The 21,350-nt window shown below is 35.1% G+C and overlaps 1 protein-coding gene across 2 annotated transcripts; it reads left to right on the top strand.

Moving 5' to 3' along the window:
- Positions 1–413: 413 nt before the first annotated feature.
- Positions 414–20,524, top strand: LOC117325705 (dnaJ homolog dnj-5-like). Of its 2 annotated transcripts, none has more exons than XM_033882124.1 (13): positions 414–521; positions 2,667–4,117; positions 4,463–4,568; positions 4,972–5,135; positions 6,756–6,807; positions 9,577–9,661; positions 12,626–12,694; positions 12,916–12,966; positions 13,269–13,295; positions 13,784–13,903; positions 14,241–14,342; positions 14,716–14,813; positions 15,850–20,524. In XM_033882124.1, exons 2-13 carry the CDS (start codon positions 2,683–2,685, stop codon positions 16,028–16,030), a joined length of 2,490 nt encoding a protein of 829 aa, XP_033738015.1. In that variant the 5' UTR covers positions 414–521; positions 2,667–2,682; the 3' UTR covers positions 16,031–20,524. The 2 variants fall into 2 exon arrangements, with proteins under 2 accessions (XP_033738015.1, XP_033738016.1); XM_033882125.1 differs by having other exon boundaries at positions 417–468.
- The last annotated feature ends 826 nt before the right edge of the window (positions 20,525–21,350 follow it).

Raw genomic sequence — 21,350 nt, 5'->3', positions numbered from 1 at the left:
AAGTATATGAAATACAGTAGAAGTCTATATATTTATGAATATAAATCGGACTAGACTATCGGTCTATACCTAAAACCAAATTATATATATCTAACGTTACAGTAGATCTAGATTCAACTTTTTTGCCTATTCACATGTAAATGTATGTTCAACATAAAATAGACTCTATATAGAAATCTAGTTTGAAAAAATAAATTAAAAAAAGTATCTTCAATGTCACTGCGATTACGTAGTCGATAGGCCACCTTAACTGGGCATACGTGTAAGTAGGCCTATAGGATATAGCCTATTATTGATGCTGTTTTTTTCTAATGAGATAGCAGAGAGCGTATTTCTACTAACGTCGTAGTCTCGTTTATCTTTGCATTACATACTACTGGATCACGTGATATATTGCGAGACTTTCGAGTTGACAACTGCTCCATGCCGATGGCGGTGGGAAGGATGTGATGCTGTGCTGGATGTATTGTACGTCTGGTTATCCCGAAGAAGAGTATTCTATGACATTTAAGGATTTTTTAGTAAGATCAACAATCGATGTATTTGACGATATGTATCAAAAGGCGTGTAGACACAACAGTTTTTTCACCAATCCCTTGTTTTGACATCACCCCCAAAACTGCTGTTTTGGAAAATGTCTAAAAATAGATTTCACTAATGTGGTTTTTTGGTCTTCGATCTCATGAAACAGTACGGATACAGACTAAAGTTGAAAATATTGTATATAATTGAGTGATGTTTTAAACTGTATACTGTTTGAGATGTATGTTCGCGTCATAAATCGTTGTTATATGTAACGTCGGTTGTATTTCCGAAAGAGGAGGTAGAAGAATAGGAAGTGTCCTCCAGATAAGCATTGGTTCAGAATATTCGTGTGCATGTCTAGTAAGACATGTTTATCAGTAACTTGTTGACATTTGTGTGGATATCAATCCAAGCATTCGTCAAATTGATTATTATTATTATGCAACAACACAAATACACAACTTTAGATGTATGATTAAAGACTATTGTTATGTTGCTGAGTAAACAATTGACATGATTAAGAATGCAAAATATTTTGTGAGATTGTAACACTAATATGTCGGGTTACCACTAAGCCTATGTTAATTTATTATCACTATATAATTACTGGGATGTCACCGAATTTATTGAACAGTATTATGATTTTGCTGTATGTAGGAACAGGAGAGAGAAAAGCAGCGCAATGAATTTCACTTATTAAATTTTTTAAGCTAAATCAACAAAAAATATGTTATATCAAGGAGATAACTACAAATTTTCAGGTACCTCGATACAAATCAAGGATAGACGATGTATCGATGCACCACTCTGCGATTCAATACATCGGTGAATCGTTGCACCGCTAATAATTAGATATTTTGCCTGTCCTACTCTGTTAGTATTGGAGCTTTACAGCAAACCCAAGAATTCACTAAAGATTCTGTACTCCTAAAACAACCCAGTGTTTTTTCAGGTTATTTTTTCAACAGCCTATGCCTTTTCAATTGGGAAAATAATTGCGGTGTTCGGTGAATTTGGGAAAATAGCAAATAATGACAAAACACTTCATTTATTGGCTTTTCTATTCTGCCTCATGATATGAAGAGTCAGCAGGAAGCATCCTGGGTTATTACTTAGACTACAAAACAAAGGAAATTTTCTTGTTTTCATCTTGGTGTTTGTCTACGGACTCTCTGAAACGCTTGCCTGCATGTCATTTGTGGAAAGCGCAACAGTGATCAGGATTGGAGTTACCTCTTTGTTAATACGACTAATTGAAGCCAACTTGCCTATCGCGGAAGTAAATTTGTCAGTCTGTTCACGTGTATGATGATCAACTATCGTACCATAATATTCACATATTCTAGGAATGAAATATAATACAGATAACCAGATAGAAATTCAATACATTTTTTTTTTGAAATTGGGAAAAATGATGTTTCAAAATTGGGAAAATACAACTTTTTTTGGCAAGGGGAAACAGCCTAAAGTCGGCTGTAGATATGGCCAAAAAAAATCACTGCAACCAAACATGTTATGTAAAATGTTACTGGTAGTGTAACTGGTAGTGTATCCTGTATGTGTTATATAGACAGGTGTAAATATCGATGGATTGGAAAACAAATAGAAAACTTGGCAAAATCATCAATTCTCATGATTTCATTAAAATATGACCATAAAAATCACTCTAAAGTCTTCCTGAATGATGAAGAGATAATAAATATGATATATATACCCCAGTATATTACAAAATAAATCTGATATATATATACCCCGGTATATTACAAAACTTTTTTTCCAATTTGACTATACTTTGTAAGTCAATTGGAAAATCATTAAAGATCAGACGTGACATTGAATATCTCAATATCAAAGGTTAAACACTTAAGATGTATACATCTAAAAATTAAAATTCACATAATCTATATGGTGTGTTAGAATGTTCATGCCACAATGCAACTACATGTATATTAGATTTTGGTTTTGATAACACTCAACCTGATACTTTTTTGAGTAATGTCCAAAAATGTTCTTTCTAGAATTACTAGACATTGAAATTCAAGAATAGTATTCAAGAAGCATTGTTTTTATGTCATGAATATATTTTCAACTTTCAAAAAGGGTATAGATAGTGCTGAAATTGATTATGGTAATAATTGCAGGTGAGAAAGTGCCAAGATGGCTGACTCTGATGGAACAGGGTCTTGTGATGGGAATCATCATGCCAGTGAAGCTGAAAGCATTAGTTTTAAAGAAATTAATGCCATGGGACAAACAGAGGAATTAGGAGGAGGGATTTCTCCATTATACAATCCATGGACTCAGTTCACTGGTATGCCTACACATAACATTTCCGAGTCAGCAGGAACATTTTCATGGGATGTTTTCACACCTTCCAGTACCTCAAATTCTCCTTATGGTGCCTCTATAGGAGATCTGGATATTAGCAGTCACAGAAATTTCCTGTCAAATTGTCAAAATTTACTTTCTGGTATTGGTACTAACTCCCCTGCAGAAGTTCCGTTGCAAGAGAGCTTTAGTCCACCAGAAACATTTAGCCCAAGTTTTCAAGAAAATGCCAAGGAAGGAAAGGAAATATATGCAGATGCTGCAGCCAATTGGAAATCCTTGTATGACCCTTTTGGAACACCAGAACCACTGTCCAAAGATAACAGTATTGGTAGTGGTATAGAAAATACCGAGAGACTACAAAATCCTGGAGCGACTAACAGCAAACCTACTTATTCTGACATTGCTAAAACGCTTAAATCAAAGCCCATGCAAAGTCAGTCTAGTAAAGACACAGAAGAGCCTGACACAGTGAAGAAAAAATTAAATGATCCAGTCAGCAAACCTTACAAGCCACATGTTTTAATCAGACGGCCACACTCACAACGCCAGCATTCCAAAAGTTTGTCTGGTCACGGGGATGACATGGAGTCCAAGGTTTCTCCAGATTCCAAGTATGGCCTGGACCAGTTTGAAGACTTAAACTCAGGTGATGGTGGAGTTGACAGACACAAGAGTGTTAGTATGGAAAGTATCCCACTACTGACAAGGAAAGGAAGCACCAGCAGCATGAGCAGCGGTACTAGTGGTATAGAGGACATACCTTTGACATCCAGTCGAGCTGGCTGCAGTATTAAACACGAGGAAAGTATCAGCAAGTCGAGGTCTCAGTCTGATGCTTCATCAGAGAGGGTGAATAATACTAAAAGTTCCTCTTCAAAAGCGTTCTTTGATGCCCGGCGAATTTTCCAAACAAAAGAGAAAAGAGTGCCAGAGACATCTTCTGGAGCTTCAAATACAATGCTGAACAATGGAAAGCCAGCTAGTGGTACCAAATCCTCATCTTCTGCTCACAAAAAGACAACAGAGTTTATCAACAATGACTTGAGAGACTCTACAAGAAAGAGGACAAATCAGAATGCACAATCCAAAGACTCTGAATGTAAAAAGCATGAAAATAATGTGCAAAATGGGAAGGCTGACAAAAAGTCTAAACACTCCAGTGCTCATTATACACCAGATTCCACAGGTCCTGCCACCAGAAATGGCAGAGGTGGCCGCAGACCCATGTTTATGGAGTCAACATTTGACCAGGAGTACATAGGTAAGTATTCAGAAAAACAAGTGATGACTAGAAATATTATTTTGATTTAGTTGATCAGCTGTATACATTTGTTTTGATGGCTACTAAAAAACAATGTAGTTTTAATATTGAAACATTGAAGTTTTATGAAATTAGCATTTTCTGTCCTTTTTACAAATGTTCCAATTAAGTACTGTGTTATTAAAATTTGTACTTCAATTTTCGGGCCAGTGATAGCCTAAATGTGCGTCATATGACAAACCTTGTCAGTTTGAACAAACTGCACTCCATACTTTTTTAGTCACCAGTATATATATGTAGTTCGAATTCATGATTAACATTTGTTGAATTCTCTTTAAATTCCAGATGAATGGATTAACTACGTTTATGACAAGGTACGATACCTTCTCTCCATTCTTTGGTCAACCCTGGTCACTACACTGCTTCTACTCTTTGGACTTATCATCTACCTGTAAGTGTACCTTTATTACAAGCTTACAATAAGTCATATTTCTATTCCTCTTTGTTAAGTTAAAAAATGCATTTACATTATAAATACATTTAAAGTATAAAAATAGCAAGACAAAACACAACCTTGTCACATGACTTCTATTTGACAAACAGCATCAAGCCAAAGACTAGTGATATTACACAGTCTATCTTTGAAGCTATATACAGCTAGTAAGTTAAAAAAAAAACATGACACATTTGGTTACAGTAAATGGTTAGATATGATTGATCATGGGTCCCAGTGGGTCTGAAACTATTGGAGAAATTGATGTAATTACCTGGTAACTTAGATATAGGGAAGTATACATATATCAGTACACATATGCATGTACATATATCTATTTCCTCATTGTTATTTTTTTCAGAGTCAATGTGATTGTTCATGTGATTGGTATTGCTTGGTCAAAGATTTCATACCTTGTGAAAACCTATATTTTGAAAAGATATTTTAAAGATGCCAGCTCCTGGCCACCAGGAAATGGAAAAAGAAAAATTGGACTGGAGAAAAGCATAACTTTACCCTCTACAGGTTTGTGATCTCTTGTTTCAAAGTTAGTAACAAACCTAATCTTTAATTTTGGTTTGGAGGAGGCATCAAGTGTTTTCCATTCCTCTGTACAACATCTTGATAAAGTGTTTTCTTTTCCTCTGTACAACATCTTGGTCAGACTTTGTATTTAACTCTTTAACACTGAAGTGATTTTGATCATCAACCATTTACTATAGTAAGACTGTTTCATCTAATTATAATGCGATTACATGTACTGATAAGTGCCATGCTTTCAAATGAGAACACATGCATGGATGTTAAGTTGCTGTAGTCAGACTTAAAGAGACCTGTTGGTTGAACCAGTCATCTAGACCAGTGTATTTTAACTTCTTTCATTTCTGTAAACATGCATATGTCATGTAACTGAAATCTCAAAGTGAGTCGGTAATCAAGTTAGATCACAATCACTAGTTTATGATTAATCTTGCTAACTAAAAGTGAACATTCTTCAGTCTTCTTATACAAAATGCTTTGATAAAAAGCTGAAATTACTGTTAATCACTTATATTTCGCGAGTACTTAATTTCACGAACTCACCTAATTTGACTTATTCGCGAATACATAATTTCGCGAATTCTGATCTCATAATGACTTTAAACACGCGAATGGCGTTAACAGATCGGCAATTTTTCCATGTAGGCAGCCATTTTGTTTATGAGAGTCATGTGACAGTACAAGAAAAGTCATGTGATTCAGTCATGTGATATCGGTGTCTGGCCATACTGAATTGTATTTACCGTACCTGTATACATGCTAAATGGCTTACAAAGGTGGTGTCAGACATTGAACAAAACCCACGGCTCATTAAGAATGCCTGGAAGATGACAGGACTACAATAGGTTGTGAGTTAACGTACATTGTAATTAAAGTAGGTGTATATACAGTGATACCGATGAACAGTTGTCGGGACAGTCTATTGCGAATGATTTATACTCCAGGCGATTATTTGCTCTGAATGTTTGAATTAATTAAATAATTTGTTTGATTTCAACTTTGTTATGGTAAATATCTTTTCGAGAATCAAACAATGTGATAAAGTGCTATGTATACATGTAACCTTACATAACTTACAACAGCGTGGGTAATAAAGTACGATGTATTCCGTCTGACCAATCGGGATCCTCGGGACCGTACCTATTGTACTTAAATTAACTATATGTAAAATGTCGTCTAGAAGTTAATTAAGTCCGAGTTCAACCACAATATCAGTGTTCAGTGGTTTTTTTTTTGTGTTTGAAATTTTGGCATTTTGTAATATAAAAACATATAAGTATATAATCTATCATTCTATCATTACTGTAACGGCGATGTTTGCTCACCAACTAAAGATTACGGTAGATTCAAAATTGACGCCACTTAGTATTCTTGTCATTCTTATACAAATATTCACGAGGGATTTGAATTCGCATTTGACTCTCCTCGCGAAATAACGCGAAAATAAATCCCACGCGAAATATAAGTGATTTACAGTATTAAATTATCTTTAGACCTAAGCTTGGAACATTTGTGTGACAGTGTGTTAATGATACAACATCTAGAGTTCTGCATTCACATGATTGTAATATTAATATGAATTTTGAATGTTGCTTACTGTTTCAGGTGATGAAGCCATGCAGAGGCTTTTAGCTTGTAAGGGGAAAGATCCATATAGGTAAGCTTCATTCCTGGCACACAGTTCCTCAACAAATCATTCAAATGGGATGGTAGATCTGTCTACGTTACTCTGTGTGTAAATGTAAATTAATTATTTTAGACCCCCAAAAATAGCTAGAAAACCATAATAAGCCAGTCAACAGTCAAAAATGTTGACAGGCATGGAGCATCCCAATGCGTCCAAGCATTCAAATGTTTGGGTACATTCTGGTTGTTTTTTGTCTTGTTTCATGTCTTTTTAAAAACAGTCAATAATCAAAACTCTTTCCCTCTCAGCCTTGATAGACAGTTCATGTGGTTGGCCCCAACACCTCGAGGGAAAGAGTTTTGACTGTTGAATAATAAAGTAGGAAACAAATGTATAATAATATGTGCCGAGTTGAAGCAATCTCGTCCCACTAAATGCATATCAGTCAGTGACTGAACAGTGTACATATGTCAATCATTACATATTGGGTGTTATGGTTTCAGGTAAGTTATTTTAGCATTAAAATGCCTACTTTGGAAAGTTATTTTTAGCCCACCATCATCAGATGGTGGGCTATTCAAATCGCCCTGCGTCCGTGGTCCGTGGTCCGTCCGTCCGTCCCTCCGTCCGTCCGTCCCTCCGGCCGCCCGTCCGTCCGTCCGTCCGTCCGTAAACAATTCTTGTTATCGCTATTTCTCAGAAAGTACTAAAGGGATCTTTCTCAAATTTCATATGTAGGTTCCCCTTGGTGCCTAGTTATGCATATCGCAGTTTGAGACCTATCGGAAAACAACATGGCCGACAGGCAGCCATCTTGGATTTTGACAATTGAAGTTTGTTATCGCTATTTCTCAGAAAGTACTGAAGGGATCTTTCTCAAATTTCATATGTAGATTCCCCTTGGTGCCTAGTTATGCATATTGCATTTTGAGACCTATCGGAAAACAACATGGCCGACAGGCAGCCATCTTGGATTTTGACAATTGAAGTTTGTTATCGCTATTTCTCAGAAAGTACTGAAGGGATCTTTCTCAAATTTCATATGTTGGTTCCCCTTGGTGCCTAGTTATGCATAATGCATTTTGAGACCAATCAAAAAACAACATGGCCGACAGGCAGCCATCTTGGATTTTGACAATTGAAGTTTGTTATAGCTATTTCTCAGAAAGCACTGAAGGGATCTTTCTCAAATTCCATATGTAGGTTCCCCTTGGTGCCTAGTTATGCATATCGCATTTTGAGACCTATCGGAAAACAACATGGCCGACAGGCAGCCATCTTGGATTTTGACAATTGAAGTTTGTTATTGCTATTTCTGAGAAAGCAATGAAGGGATCTTTCTCAAATTTCATATGTAGGTTCCCCTAGATGCCTAGTTATGCATATTGCATTTTGAGACCAATCGGAAAACAACATGGCCGACAGGCAGCCATCTTGGATTTTGACAATTGAAGTTTGTTATAGCTATTTCTCAGAAAGTACTGAAGGGATCTTTCTCAAACTTTTTTGTAAGTTCCCCTCGGTCTGTTGTTCTGCATATTGCATCTTTGGACCAATAGGAAAACAATATGGCCGACTGGCAGCCATCTTGGATTTTGACAATTGAAGTTTGTTATAGCTATTTATCAGAAATTGCTGAAGGGATCTTTCTGAAATTTCATTTGTATGTTGCCCTCTGTGCCTAGTTATGCATATTGGATTTTGATACCAGTCAGAAAACAACCTGGCTGACAAGCAGCCATCTTGGATTTTGACAATTGAAGTTTGTTATCGCTATTTTACAGAAGGTACTGAAGGGATCTTTCTCAAATTTCATATGTAGGTTCCCCTTGGTCCCTGGTGTTGCATTTTGGGACCAATCCGAAAACAACATGGCCGACAGACAGCCATTATTGCTAAATCTTAAATTTTATATATAGGTTCCCCTTGTTTGAAAAGTACTAGAGGGCTGTTTCTGAATTTACACAGATTAGTAAGACTTAGAGGAAGGGAAAAGTAGAGAAAAGATCAATCTGACATGGAACCTATAAAGATCATTCAATGGTGGGCGCCAAGATCCCTCTGGGATCTCTTGTTCTATATATAATTCTCACAGGATTGCAGAAAAATTGAACAATATGCATAATCCATTTGGCTTATATTAGACCTGTGACAGTGCTATCACATTCCAACATCAAATTCCACGCTATCAATGGGACTTATTCTTGTGATGTCATAACTACAGGCGACTGTCCCCTACAAAAAATATAGTATGTGGAAATAAACACAAAATCATCCATTAGATTTTAACATTTTAATCAAAATATTCCACTTTAAGGATATCAACCTTTTATACAACAGAATTAAATAAATTATTGCAAGTTACATTGATCAATCAGATTTTTAATCCGGTTGCACAAATTTTTGTAATGTCATGGGACTCAACAATTGCGTTGCCTTACAAAACTTGTCACTAGTCTAGAACTTCATACTTGGGCATGTGTTCACCTAGGTGAGTCAGCATGATATGTCATGTAATAAAAAGTAGGTCACTGACCAATTATCTTGATCTTTAACCTTCATCAGAGAAAAATCTTTTGCTGGGTCTACCTCCTACAACACTACTTGTAACTGCAACTTTATCATTAGGGAATTAGTTTACCTAGCTGATGTGTCATATATCAGAAATAGGTACTGGTAAGTAGGTCATTCTGGCCTTCATTTTGACCTTTGACCATGTGCAGTGGAGGACTGCAATTCATAGAATTGTTTTGTTACATTTTCTTTTGCTTTGGTCTCAGCTTTTTTTTCTGTTTTCAGTATATTAGGTCTACGCTCTGATGCCTGTGATGACGATATCAAAAAGTATTATAAAAAACAAGCTTTTCTTGTGCATCCTGACAAGGTAAGCTTACCATATGGTATTAAATTTTATATTACAATCAAGGATCCATACAATTTTGAATATATTATTACACTTCTTGATCTTAAAAATTGACTGGCAATAAATGTTCGAGGGAAAATCTAAAAATGTCTTAAACATTCATGCAATATAACAAAAATCTATGATATTTTAAACATTTAAAATGAAAGGGATCACAAGTCTTCCCAAATAAAGAGATTAAATAGATAGTACCTTAGCATCCTTTGTTGGGGAAAGGCCAGTGTGTAGATATTGGTAGTATACCCATTGTCATATGAGTGTATTTTGAGGTGATAAAATCCTCTTTCTGACAATTGCAAGATCCTGCCAAGTATCCTTTTATTGCATGTGATGACCCATAAAAATAGTTTCTGTTTTTAAGATTGTGCTGAACCTGCTATGCAAATTAAGTAATCAATATTTATAATGTATTCTTTCAGGGAAAAAGCAGCCTGGTGCCGAAGAGCCTCAGGTACTGGGGGGACTTTCTCAAATTTCAATGGGATTCCCCTTGGTGCCTAGTTATGCATATGGCTTTTTGAGACCTATCGGAAAACAACATGGCCGAAGGCAGCCATCTTGGATTTTGACAATTGAAGTTGTTATCGCTATTTCTCAGAAAGTATGAAGGGATCTTTCTCAAATTTCATATGTGGTTTCCCCTTGGTGCCTAGTTATGCATAATGCATTTTGAGCCCAAATCAAAAAACAAAATGGCCGACAGGCAAGCCATTTTGGATTTTGACAATTGAAGTTTGTTATAGCTATTCTCAGAAAGCACTGAAGGGATCTTTCTCAAATTCCATATGTAGGTTCCCCTTGGTGCCTAGTTATGCATATCGCATTTTGAGACCTATCGGAAAACAACATGGCCGACAGGCAGCCATCTTGGATTTTGACAATTGAAGTTTGTTATTGCTATTTCTGAGAAAGCAATGAAGGGATCTTTCTCAAATTTCATATGTAGGTTCCCCTAGATGCCTAGTTATGCATATTGCATTTTGAGACCAATCGGAAAACAACATGGCCGACAGGCAGCCATCTTGGATTTTGACAATTGAAGTTTGTTATAGCTATTTCTCAGAAAGTACTGAAGGGATCTTTCTCAAACTTTTTTGTAAGTTCCCCTCGGTCTGTTGTTCTGCATATTGCATCTTTGGACCAATAGGAAAACAATATGGCCGACTGGCAGCCATCTTGGATTTTGACAATTGAAGTTTGTTATAGCTATTTATCAGAAATTGCTGAAGGGATCTTTCTGAAATTTCATTTGTATGTTGCCCTCTGTGCCTAGTTATGCATATTGGATTTTGATAGCAGTCAGAAAACAACCTGGCTGACAAGCAGCCATCTTGGATTTTGACAATTGAAGTTTGTTATCGCTATTTTACAGAAGGTACTGAAGGGATCTTTCTCAAATTTCATATGTAGGTTCCCCTTGGTCCCTGGTGTTGCATTTTGGGACCAATCCGAAAACAACATGGCCGACAGACAGCCATTATTGCTAAATCTTAAATTTTATATATAGGTTCCCCTTGTTTGAAAAGTACTAGAGGGCTGTTTCTGAATTTACACAGATTAGTAAGACTTAGAGGAAGGGAAAAGTAGAGAAAAGATCAATCTGACATGGAACCTATAAAGATCATTCAATGGTGGGCGCCAAGATCCCTCTGGGATCTCTTGTTCTATATATAATTCTCACAGGATTGCAGAAAAATAGAACAATATGCATAATCCATTTGGCTTATATTAGACCTGTGACAGTGCTATCACATTCCAACATCAAATTCCACGCTATCAATGGGACTTATTCTTGTGATGTCATAACTACAGGCGACTGTCCCCTACAAAAAATATAGTATGTGGAAATAAACACAAAATCATCCATTAGATTTTAACATTTTAATCAAAATATTCCACTTTAAGGATATCAACCTTTAATACAACAGAATTAAATAAATTATTGCAAGTTACATTGATCAATCAGGTTTTTAATCCGGTTGCACAAACTTTTGTAATGTCATGGGACTCAACAATTGCGTTGCCTTACAAAACTTGTCACTAGTCTAGAACTTCATACTTGGGCATGTGTTCACCTAGGTGAGTCAGCATGATATGTCATGTAATAAAAAGTAGGTCACTGACCAATTATCTTGATCTTTAACCTTCATCAGAGAAAAATCTTTTGCTGGTTCTACCTCCTACAACACTACTTGTAACTGTAACTTTATAATTAGGGAATTAGTTTACCTAGCTGATGTGTCATATATCAGAAATAGGTACTAGTAAGTAGGTCATTCTGGCCTTCATTTTGACCTTTGACCATGTGCAGTGGAGGACTGCAATTCATAGAATTGTTTTGTTACATTTTCTTTTGCTTTGGTCTCAGCTTTTTTTTCTGTTTTCAGTATATTAGGTCTACGCTCTGATGCCTGTGATGACGATATCAAAAAGTATTATAAAAAACAAGCTTTTCTTGTGCATCCTGACAAGGTAAGCTTACCATATGGTATTAAATTTTATATTACAATCAAGGATCCATACAATTTTGAATATATTATTACACTTCTTGATCTTAAAATTGACTGGCAATAAATGTTCGAGGGAAAATCTAAAAATGTCTTAAACATTCATGCAATATAACAAAAATCTATGATATTTTAAACATTTAAAATGAAAGGGATCACAAGTCTTCCCAAATAAAGAGATTAAATAGATAGTACCTTAGCATCCTTTGTTGGGGAAAGGCCAGTGTGTAGATATTGGTAGTATACCCATTGTCATATGAGTGTATTTTGAGGTGATAAAATCCTCTTTCTGACAATTGCAAGATCCTGCCAACTATCCATTTTATTTGTGATGACCCATAAAAATAGTTTCTGTTTCTAAGATTGCTGAACCTGCTATGCAAATTAAGTAATCAATATTTATAATGTATTCTTTCAGAATAAGCAGCCTGGTGCCGAAGAGGCCTTTAAAATTTTAGGACATGCTTTTGAGTTGATTGGTGAACCGGTGAGTGCTACATGAGCATGTCAGTTTGACAACATAACATTAAGGACAAGGAAATGTATAGTAATAATGATTAGTCTAATTTGATAGTAAAGCTTACATAAAATTGGAAAACCTATTTCATTTCAATGTACATAATATTCATTAAGTTTGTGTATTTTCTAAATTAGTTTGTATTTTATACTGTGATTTGCTTAACAGTTACAAACTTCTTTGTTTTGTAGGAGAAGCGCAAGAGTTATGATTTTGAAGCTACAGAGGTTGAAGTGGTTTTAGTAAGTGTTGTATGGGATAATCTTTTGCTCATTTTGTAAGTTGTATCCCTTTAAGAAAAATTCAAATTTGGATATACATGTATATTATTTTCACTTTACTGAAGTGTACATTGCAATTTGCTATTTTTTGCATTTTAAATCAGAGCTTTGAGTATTACCTAGCCTGTGGATTTTAGTTCTTGTTTTTAATGGAAAATTTAAATTAAAACAGAAAAAAATATTTGAATGTCGCCAAATCTTATATTGAAGTAGATTTAATATACAGTCTTCATTTAATTTAATTGTCTCATTTATTTTTGCAGAAAGACCTGTTGACAAAATTACAGGAGGTAAGTTAGATCTGATTCAAAGGGGGGGGGGCCAGAATGTTTTGTTCGATACCAACATGAATTACTGGGAATATAATGTATTTGTAGTGTTGGCCTTTCATTAAGCATTATATCAAGCTTCATAGAAACCCCCAGAAACAGCATTTTAAACTACATCTATTATGTAGACCCACTTCTGATCCAAGTGCTTTTGGCTTGGAAACATTTAGTGCTTTTGACTAGGAAATATTTTCCATTCTTTAATAAGTAGTCTTACCCAAATCTATATATCTGTATCCAGTGTAGACAGTATTTATTTCTTAAAACACATCTGGTATAATAGATACACAAAACCTAGGTAAATATCATTTGTAAGCAGGTATATAAAGATAGTTTGAGGAATATTGTAAACTTAGCAACAGCCTGCCCCCCTTTATTAGCAGGTTTATATAGTTTGAGGAACATTGTTAACATAGGCTGTCCCCTAAACAGTTTTTGTTTTATTACAGGCAGCTAACATGATGCGTTGTGACAACTGTGGAGGGAAACATAAGCGTACATTAGTGGATCGACCCTGGTACAGTGCTCGCTTCTGTAAGCGATGTAATATACGCCACTCAGCTAAGGAGGTAAGAAGGTCTCCTCTTTATTAATATTTTATGACAATTGAATTCTGTAAGACATAAGTGAATTAAAAAGAGCGAAACTAATATTTGTGAAACTTTAGCAAAGAGACTGTCAATCCCGATCAGGTTGGTTTGTATATCTTCGACAGAGACCGATTTGAACAGGTTGCCACAGCATTTATTGTGTGTTAAAATTGCTATGCAGGTACTGGTTAGTTTACCAAAGGAGTTAACTTCTGTAGTTGTTTAAGAATCATTATTTTGTATTAAGAAATAGTTTTTTCAGTGTTGATCTGTATAATTTTAAGACTTTGAAACAAAGATGTTTTTGTATTGACAGGGAGATGTGTGGGCAGAGACTTCCTATTTAGGGTTTCTATGGCATTATTATGCATGCATGGAAGGACAGATTTATGACATTACTGAATGGGTAGCCTGTAAGGTAAGAACAGACTTCATCTGTTATTGCTTAAAAAATAAAATATCAAAAAGGATTGAATAGGTTACTTGCTTTGCTTCAGGGGATCCCTTGACCAAAAGAAGTGGTATTAATATGAAAGGTTTGACCACACTGGGCAGAAGGACCTGGTCTATTTCTGCACTTGAAATACCATTGGAGCTATATAGAAACCTGGGTCCCTTGTTTAATGATATAAAGCTATATTGCAATTTTTGTCTAGTGTTAATACATCTTTGACAATGAAATGGTATATTTTTCCATTTTACAAAACTAGTAATTTCGATCTTGTTACAATTGTGAATTTGTTTATTTTCTTAAATGTCTTCTGTATCAATTTGTTCTGTTTCCTTTGCAGAAAGATTTCTTTAAACATATGCAAGCTAGTGCCCATCATGTGTTCTATAGGATAGCAACAGAAGGTAGCCGAGGGAATTCCAATCAACAGAGGACAGGGTAAATTATCTCTTTCTTTGAAAGAAAAAAAAAAGTATCAGTTTTGTGTTGTAATCTATAGTATTCTGTTATTTGATCATATTTGTCATGTTTAAATTCTTCAAAAGAAAAAAAATATATATCATTAATCTTGAACACTATCAGCTGAATGTGTCATATGAAAGGTCACATAAGAAGGCCATTCCATTTGCATCAAAGTACACTTGAAAGATTCCATGCAATAACTTTAAGATAATACTGTTAAGTAGTACAGCATAAATAACAAAAATTCAAAGATTGTCACTTGGTGTGCCTTCCATGCAATAACTCCAGAAAGAATGCTTTGACTGTCATGACACAAGATTATTCCATCAGTTTCTCACTCAGCTCAGCTTTGATGTAGACCTAAAACTCAGTAGTCATTCTGAATTTTGGTGCCATAAATGGTGAAAAGATTATATTGATTTTCAATACATACACAAATTTTCTTTTGTTCCTGGAAGATAGTTTTCTGGATTGGGTAGATTGGCTGTTTGGTACAGTGTATAATTTTTTTCCTGTTACAATTGAATTTCCACATAAAATAGTCTCATTATACTCCTGATCAAAGGTCAGTAAGAGATATTTTAATGCCACTGTCCATCTGTCCCCATCACTATTTCTGGGCAATAACTCCACTTCAAATCATAGTGGACCAAATTCTAGGAAAATTTCCCATTTTCCAGTGTTTGCTTGAAATTGTTTTTCAAAAAGGACAAACATCAGGGTCACCATTTTAACTGAAAATGACAAGTTCTTGGACAGTAAATCGACCAAAGGGGATTAGTATCATTCAGTGATACATATTCATTTAGTGTGCTTCATTCAGTGGTGAAAAATTAAAAATTATGTTAGTATTGATTTGTCATTTTAGTAGATTACTCCGTTATTGATGCACAAAGCCACAAACGACAGTATTTTCAGTTGTATCTATCCACGAGGGTACATTAGTTTGTTGGTGAACTCTCCTATATCTCTCGGTCATGGTAATGGATTTGTTGGTGTTTCTGTATTACAGGGAAGCTGATTTAGAAGATTTCATCAATCATTTATTCCATCAAGCCATGCATACAGACGGAAATGGTAACCAATGGCAACAACCCCAGCCCCCTCAGCCTCCTCCCTCACAGAATGGTCCAAATTGGAATACTTCAGCCTCCACAGGGAAGAAGGGACGGAGAAGGAAGAAGAAGCATTAGTAGCTTGTACCCTTATATATATAATGTAATGTCTATCCGGTGCTAGTACCTGTCTGCTGACTATCGGCTCTTCACATCCTAAAATCATGTAGGGTTGTTTCTTTAGTTCCATTCGGTGTCTAAGTTGTATTTGGGTTGGAATAATGGTTTAAAGGCTACAGTCAATTGCAAATTTGTGTACATTTTTTTTTTGACTTGCTTCAAACAGTTTGTGATGTGAACATTTTTGAGCTGGTAATGCTGCAATATTAAAGGACTACAATGAGATGAAATGTAATTGCGAGTACATGTTTTCATACTTCCTTTATTAACATATTGAATTATTGTGTCCACAAAAGTTTTCAGTCACAGATGATGTACTAGGTACACATGCTTGCCAGAACATTATCATTCAGTTAGTATGGATTTTCATGTTCAGTGTTTTAATATTTGTATCATTGTGATATTTATATGGAAGAATCAAATTTGTTTTCTCTAAAAAAAATTATCAAAGAAATGAATTGTAATTTTATTGATCCAATTAGTGCTTTATTCTGGCTGTTTGGGATGGGTCTTATTTCTGACCAATATTATTATCTGATTCAAACGTCAGATATATTAGCATTGTAATATACAACATATTCCATATTTATACTAAGATTTCTCTATTCATACCATGTTTGTATAGAGAAAACAAAATGTAAAAAATAGGAATTAATTAAATCGCTTGGTAGGATAACATACTTATATCCTCATCAGTCATAACAATAATGCTTATATATTTGAGGATAATTGTGAAGAGCTGGTTTTGATCAGATGGTGCTGACACTTGTCCGCAATGTTAAAAATCATTTGCACTTCATAATTACAATCGCCAATCCTTCATGTTGTACTTGCCAGTGTGATACTTGATTAATGAAAGGCCTTAATACTAGATTCATGTTTTGCCTAATTTTACCCATAAAAAGCAATCATTGTAGAATATATTGTGTAATGTGTGTATGTGCCAAACAAACTGCTTTAATTGTGAAATTAGGTTTATGTACAAATTTCTAAGACTAGGTTTTCTGTACAAACTATATAAAGCTGGGTGGGTTTACTGTACATAATTATGAGGCTAAGTTTATTTGACAAATCTGAAGCTAGGCTTACTGTTCAAGTTGATGTTTTGTTAACAATGAGAAGCCACGTACATTTTTTTCAGAAAACATGCTATTTGTAATTCTGAGATTAAATCCTTGAGTAAGATTTTTGAAGTATGAAAATGAAAAGAAAAAAAACAACATACAATGAATCCCAGAGACAGATACAGTATAAGTGGTAACGTTGTCCAAATGTTCCATGAATATCAAATTTATATTTATGAAAAAAGTCCAAATTTTTTAGAGGAAATTTTACATTGCAAGTTTTGTGTAGTGAAACATATATCAAGAGTTTGAAGAAGAAATGCATAAGTGTTTACCGATAGCTTTAGTAGCTTTTAAATGGTATGTAAACACCATATGTTTAACTTAAACATCACATAATAACATGTATTTGTATGCAGATTATAGTCCAATTCCTCACTCTTTGTTAAAAACACCCAGGAAATTCCAGAATTCACAATATTGAGAAAAATAGGAATTGGCTCCAAGGAAAGAAAAAAGAAACAGATTTTGGTAGGTTTATTTTGTTTAAAGTTCTGTTAACACTCGGGGGGGTCATTTAAGGACGTGCCAGGTTTCGGAGGTGGAGGAAAGCCGAATTACCTGGAGAAAAACCACCAGCCTACGGTCAGTACCTGGCAACTGCCCCACGTGGGTTTCGAACTTGCGACCCACAGGTGGAGGGCTAGTGTTAAAGCGTCAAGACTCCTTAACCACTCTGCCACCATGATCCCACACATGAACAGAAATATTCCACATATTGGCCTCAACTTAGCAGACTAGTGAACTGAGAATTCACTGTCATATCCTCATCATGATCTATTAATTACAATTGTAATAACATTTAAAAAAGAAAATAACAAAAACAAAGCGCAATGACCATAATGTTGCTGACAGCAGGCAATATACATGTAGTATGAAAACTTGTAGTCATTGTATGTCCCAGGACGTGTTGTATTATATGGAACGTAATATGTTCAAATTACCTGTCTCAATAGTAAATAAATTAACATAGATGACAATTTATTAATCTTTAATATGTAAACTTATTTCCTCCACCTATTTCCTGGTGCATTTTTGTTTGATTAAGGAACTGATTAAATAGCCAAAAAATAAACAGTTGCAGAGCTCAATTAAAGCAGCTGCTTGACTACTGGAATCAATTTGTAAAAACATTAAATACTGGAATCTAGCTAGGCAAGTAACTGACTTCTAGACTCTGGTGTTTACCATAAATACTGGAGTCCAGCTAGGCAAGTCACTGATCTTCTGGACCTTGATAGATAAATTCTGGAGTCCAGTCATTGCTGACCTAATAGTGGCATCCAGCTTGGCAATTCTTGACCCTAGTGCGTTAAGACATCTACCTTAGCCCAGACCCACAAGCCACTCAACTGAAATGTTGGGAGCCAAGTTAGGAGAGTTGCTCATCTACTGGAATGTAGCAAGTCAATGGTCTACTATAGATTAGTTACTGGAGTAGCTCAATTTGTGGAGCCAAGTTGGATGAGTAATAACTGCTGGAGGCCAGTAAGGCGAGTCCAGGGTAACTAGGCAAGTCTCAGAAATACTGCATGTAAGTTAGACAATATAAACTCCAGTAAATTGGTCCAGTTAAATGGACGCCTGTATTATACCGGTATCTATGTATTTGTATTGCAGTAGGAAATGTATACATCTGTACTATCTTTGTCATTTTGAAGGTGTGGAGTGAATGATATGTACATACTGAATACATACCAATTGTTGAGATAACTCGTAAAGTCAATGTTGGCAAAGATTCAAATAAAGCTACTTATATGTACTGTACCCTGATAAGTCACATTTCTCCTTTAGCATTTCCTTTTTCAAGCACATTACATGCTTATTGACAATCATATCGCTTAACAAACTTTATGGTGTATTATTTTCTACATGAAAATGTGCTATATTTATGCAATTTATAAAGGGCCATTCCAGTAAAATATCTACCATTTGAGGACACAAAGTTTCATATTTAGGGGTCCAAAATGTAGATATTAAATATTTGCACATAAGTAAAAGGCAGACACCTGACTATCTATAGAAGTTTTTAATTTTGGGTTCTGGGATTGGATAAGTCTAAATACATTTGATCTTAATTTCATAATGCCTTGTGTTTAAGAATATGTATTAGGAATGTGATTATCCTGGTATTGTCCCATACTAATATTAAAAGAACATCTTGACAAGGTGTTGGACTTATTGTCACAAAGATATTGGAAAAGATAATTGTCGTCAGTTTATAAAAATCTTCCAATATAAAACTTGTTATAAAAACAAATGGAATTCAAAATGTAAAATTTTTACTTATCAGTTACTGTACTGGAGTCCATACCAAAAACATGTGAATCTTGGAATGAAAAATCTTGCTCATGTTTACTGTGTAACCAATATGTGGATACTAATAATACCAATTTTAGCAGTAGAGTTAGTTGTACACATTCCTTGTACTTGTATTCATGGTTCTAATGTAGCCAAATGTTTCATGTTTTTCCTCCATCATTACTGAGCAAAACAATCTCAATACATATCATGGTACTTGGTTTCATATAATGGCAAGTGGGTTCAATGTCTCTCCCTTCCATGATTACTTTCAACTCATTATCATATTGGTTAAGTTTATAAGTGGTAATATTTTTGGTATAAGGTTTTTGTTTCACTACAATGATCAGGAGTAGATTGCTCTCAAACGTTACATGTTTGTCTAATACTGCAAAGATCACATGCACTTGTGTTTGACCCGAATCCATAACATCATGTTATTTAACATGTTATTTAACATTTGTCATGTTTGCTTTTATTGTGCTAGAGAAGCAAATAGAGTATTAATAGCTGCATACATGTGTATGCCTGTACATTCATATCAGAATATGTTCCTGGTGTTGGAAGAGAAGACAATACCTTGCCTTTGTTAATTGGGAGAGAATTGCTTGTGATTGAGCTGTAGCAATGACTGACTTGACGATTGTGAAGCTGTAATCTTCATGCTGACCATAAAGCAAATTTCACAGTTATTGTCCTTAATCATATTAAGTTGATTTCATCTTTACCCATATTATTTATGTAAGTTATATATTTGGATGAGAATCATTTGGAACTATAACCGACATTTGTTGTATATCGTTTTATGTTTGGTTCAGTTAGTGATGTTATGACTGTATTATTTTAAACATCCAGTATAAAGTTTAATGCGGTTTGTTTGCCTTACTCATGTAAAACTCATGTTTATTTCAGTCTAGAAGACAACATTGGGAATAGTTTTGGAAATATTACATGTACGTAGACGTTGTGTACATAGTACATGTAAATGTATTGTATCTGATGAGTCATTAAAATGTATGCAAAGTTGTATGTTCAATTCTTTTTTTAGGTGATCTGACCCGAAAAGTCAGGATGACCTATAGCCATTGTGTTTCGTCTGTCATTGTGGGCCAAGCGTTGTCTATGAACTTGTCACATTTCCACCAGCAGGATTCAGCCGAAATCCAAGATGGCTATTTGAAATTTCTTCTCCAGTTCCACTGGTGCTGTTGAGCTCAAAATTGGTAGGGATGTTAAAGAAGCCAACATAAAAGCTTTGACATGGCATTTTGTGACATGATTGCACAATCAAGGTTTTCCTGAACAAGAGGTTTTTTCAAACTTCTTAAGTTCCACCTGTGGGATTCAACTCGAACTTGGCTAAAATGATCATGAGATGGTCCTGACCAAGTGTTTTTTTTCCGTATGAAATCCAAGATAGCCACCATTACCATCAATACTTGTTACCGAGTAGGTACACTACAATAGTACAAGGGTCTTTAGAGTCGGATGACTGTTCAGGCCCATGGATCTCTTGTTTTATTTTCATATTTCACTCGCCTAGACTACATCATAGTGCTAAATATATAATGTAACCTTATCAAAACCATATATTGATTCAGAAGTAACCCCCACTCTGTAAGCTACACCATGATGCAGTGTGTCGTTTATACAACTGCAGTGTATGTCAAGTCAATATGTGGTTTAATCAGACTGTCTAGTAGCTTTTCCTTTAAAAGCTTACGGAATCCAATCAACATGGGAGTTTGGGAAAATGTTATACATATATAAAGTATATTTGGTTAATATATCTGAGGTCATTTTTCGGAATACACGAGTGAAGCACCATTTGCAAATTCAAATCCGAAACACAA

Source organism: Pecten maximus, chromosome 4 (assembly GCF_902652985.1).
Source record: "Pecten maximus chromosome 4, xPecMax1.1, whole genome shotgun sequence".
NCBI lineage: Eukaryota > Metazoa > Mollusca > Bivalvia > Pectinida > Pectinidae > Pecten > Pecten maximus.
This window is presented reverse-complemented; position numbering and strand designations above follow the sequence as displayed.

Coding starts and splice junctions, on each gene's coding strand:
- LOC117325705 (XM_033882124.1), top strand. CDS start 2,683: ATGGCTGACTCTGATGGAACAGGGTCTTGTGATGGGAATCATCATGCC. Junction 5,136..6,755: donor CATAACTTTACCCTCTACAG/GTTTGTGATCTC, acceptor TTACTGTTTCAG/GTGATGAAGCCATGCAGAGG. Junction 12,967..13,268: donor CAGAGGTTGAAGTGGTTTTA/GTAAGTGTTGTA, acceptor TTATTTTTGCAG/AAAGACCTGTTGACAAAATT.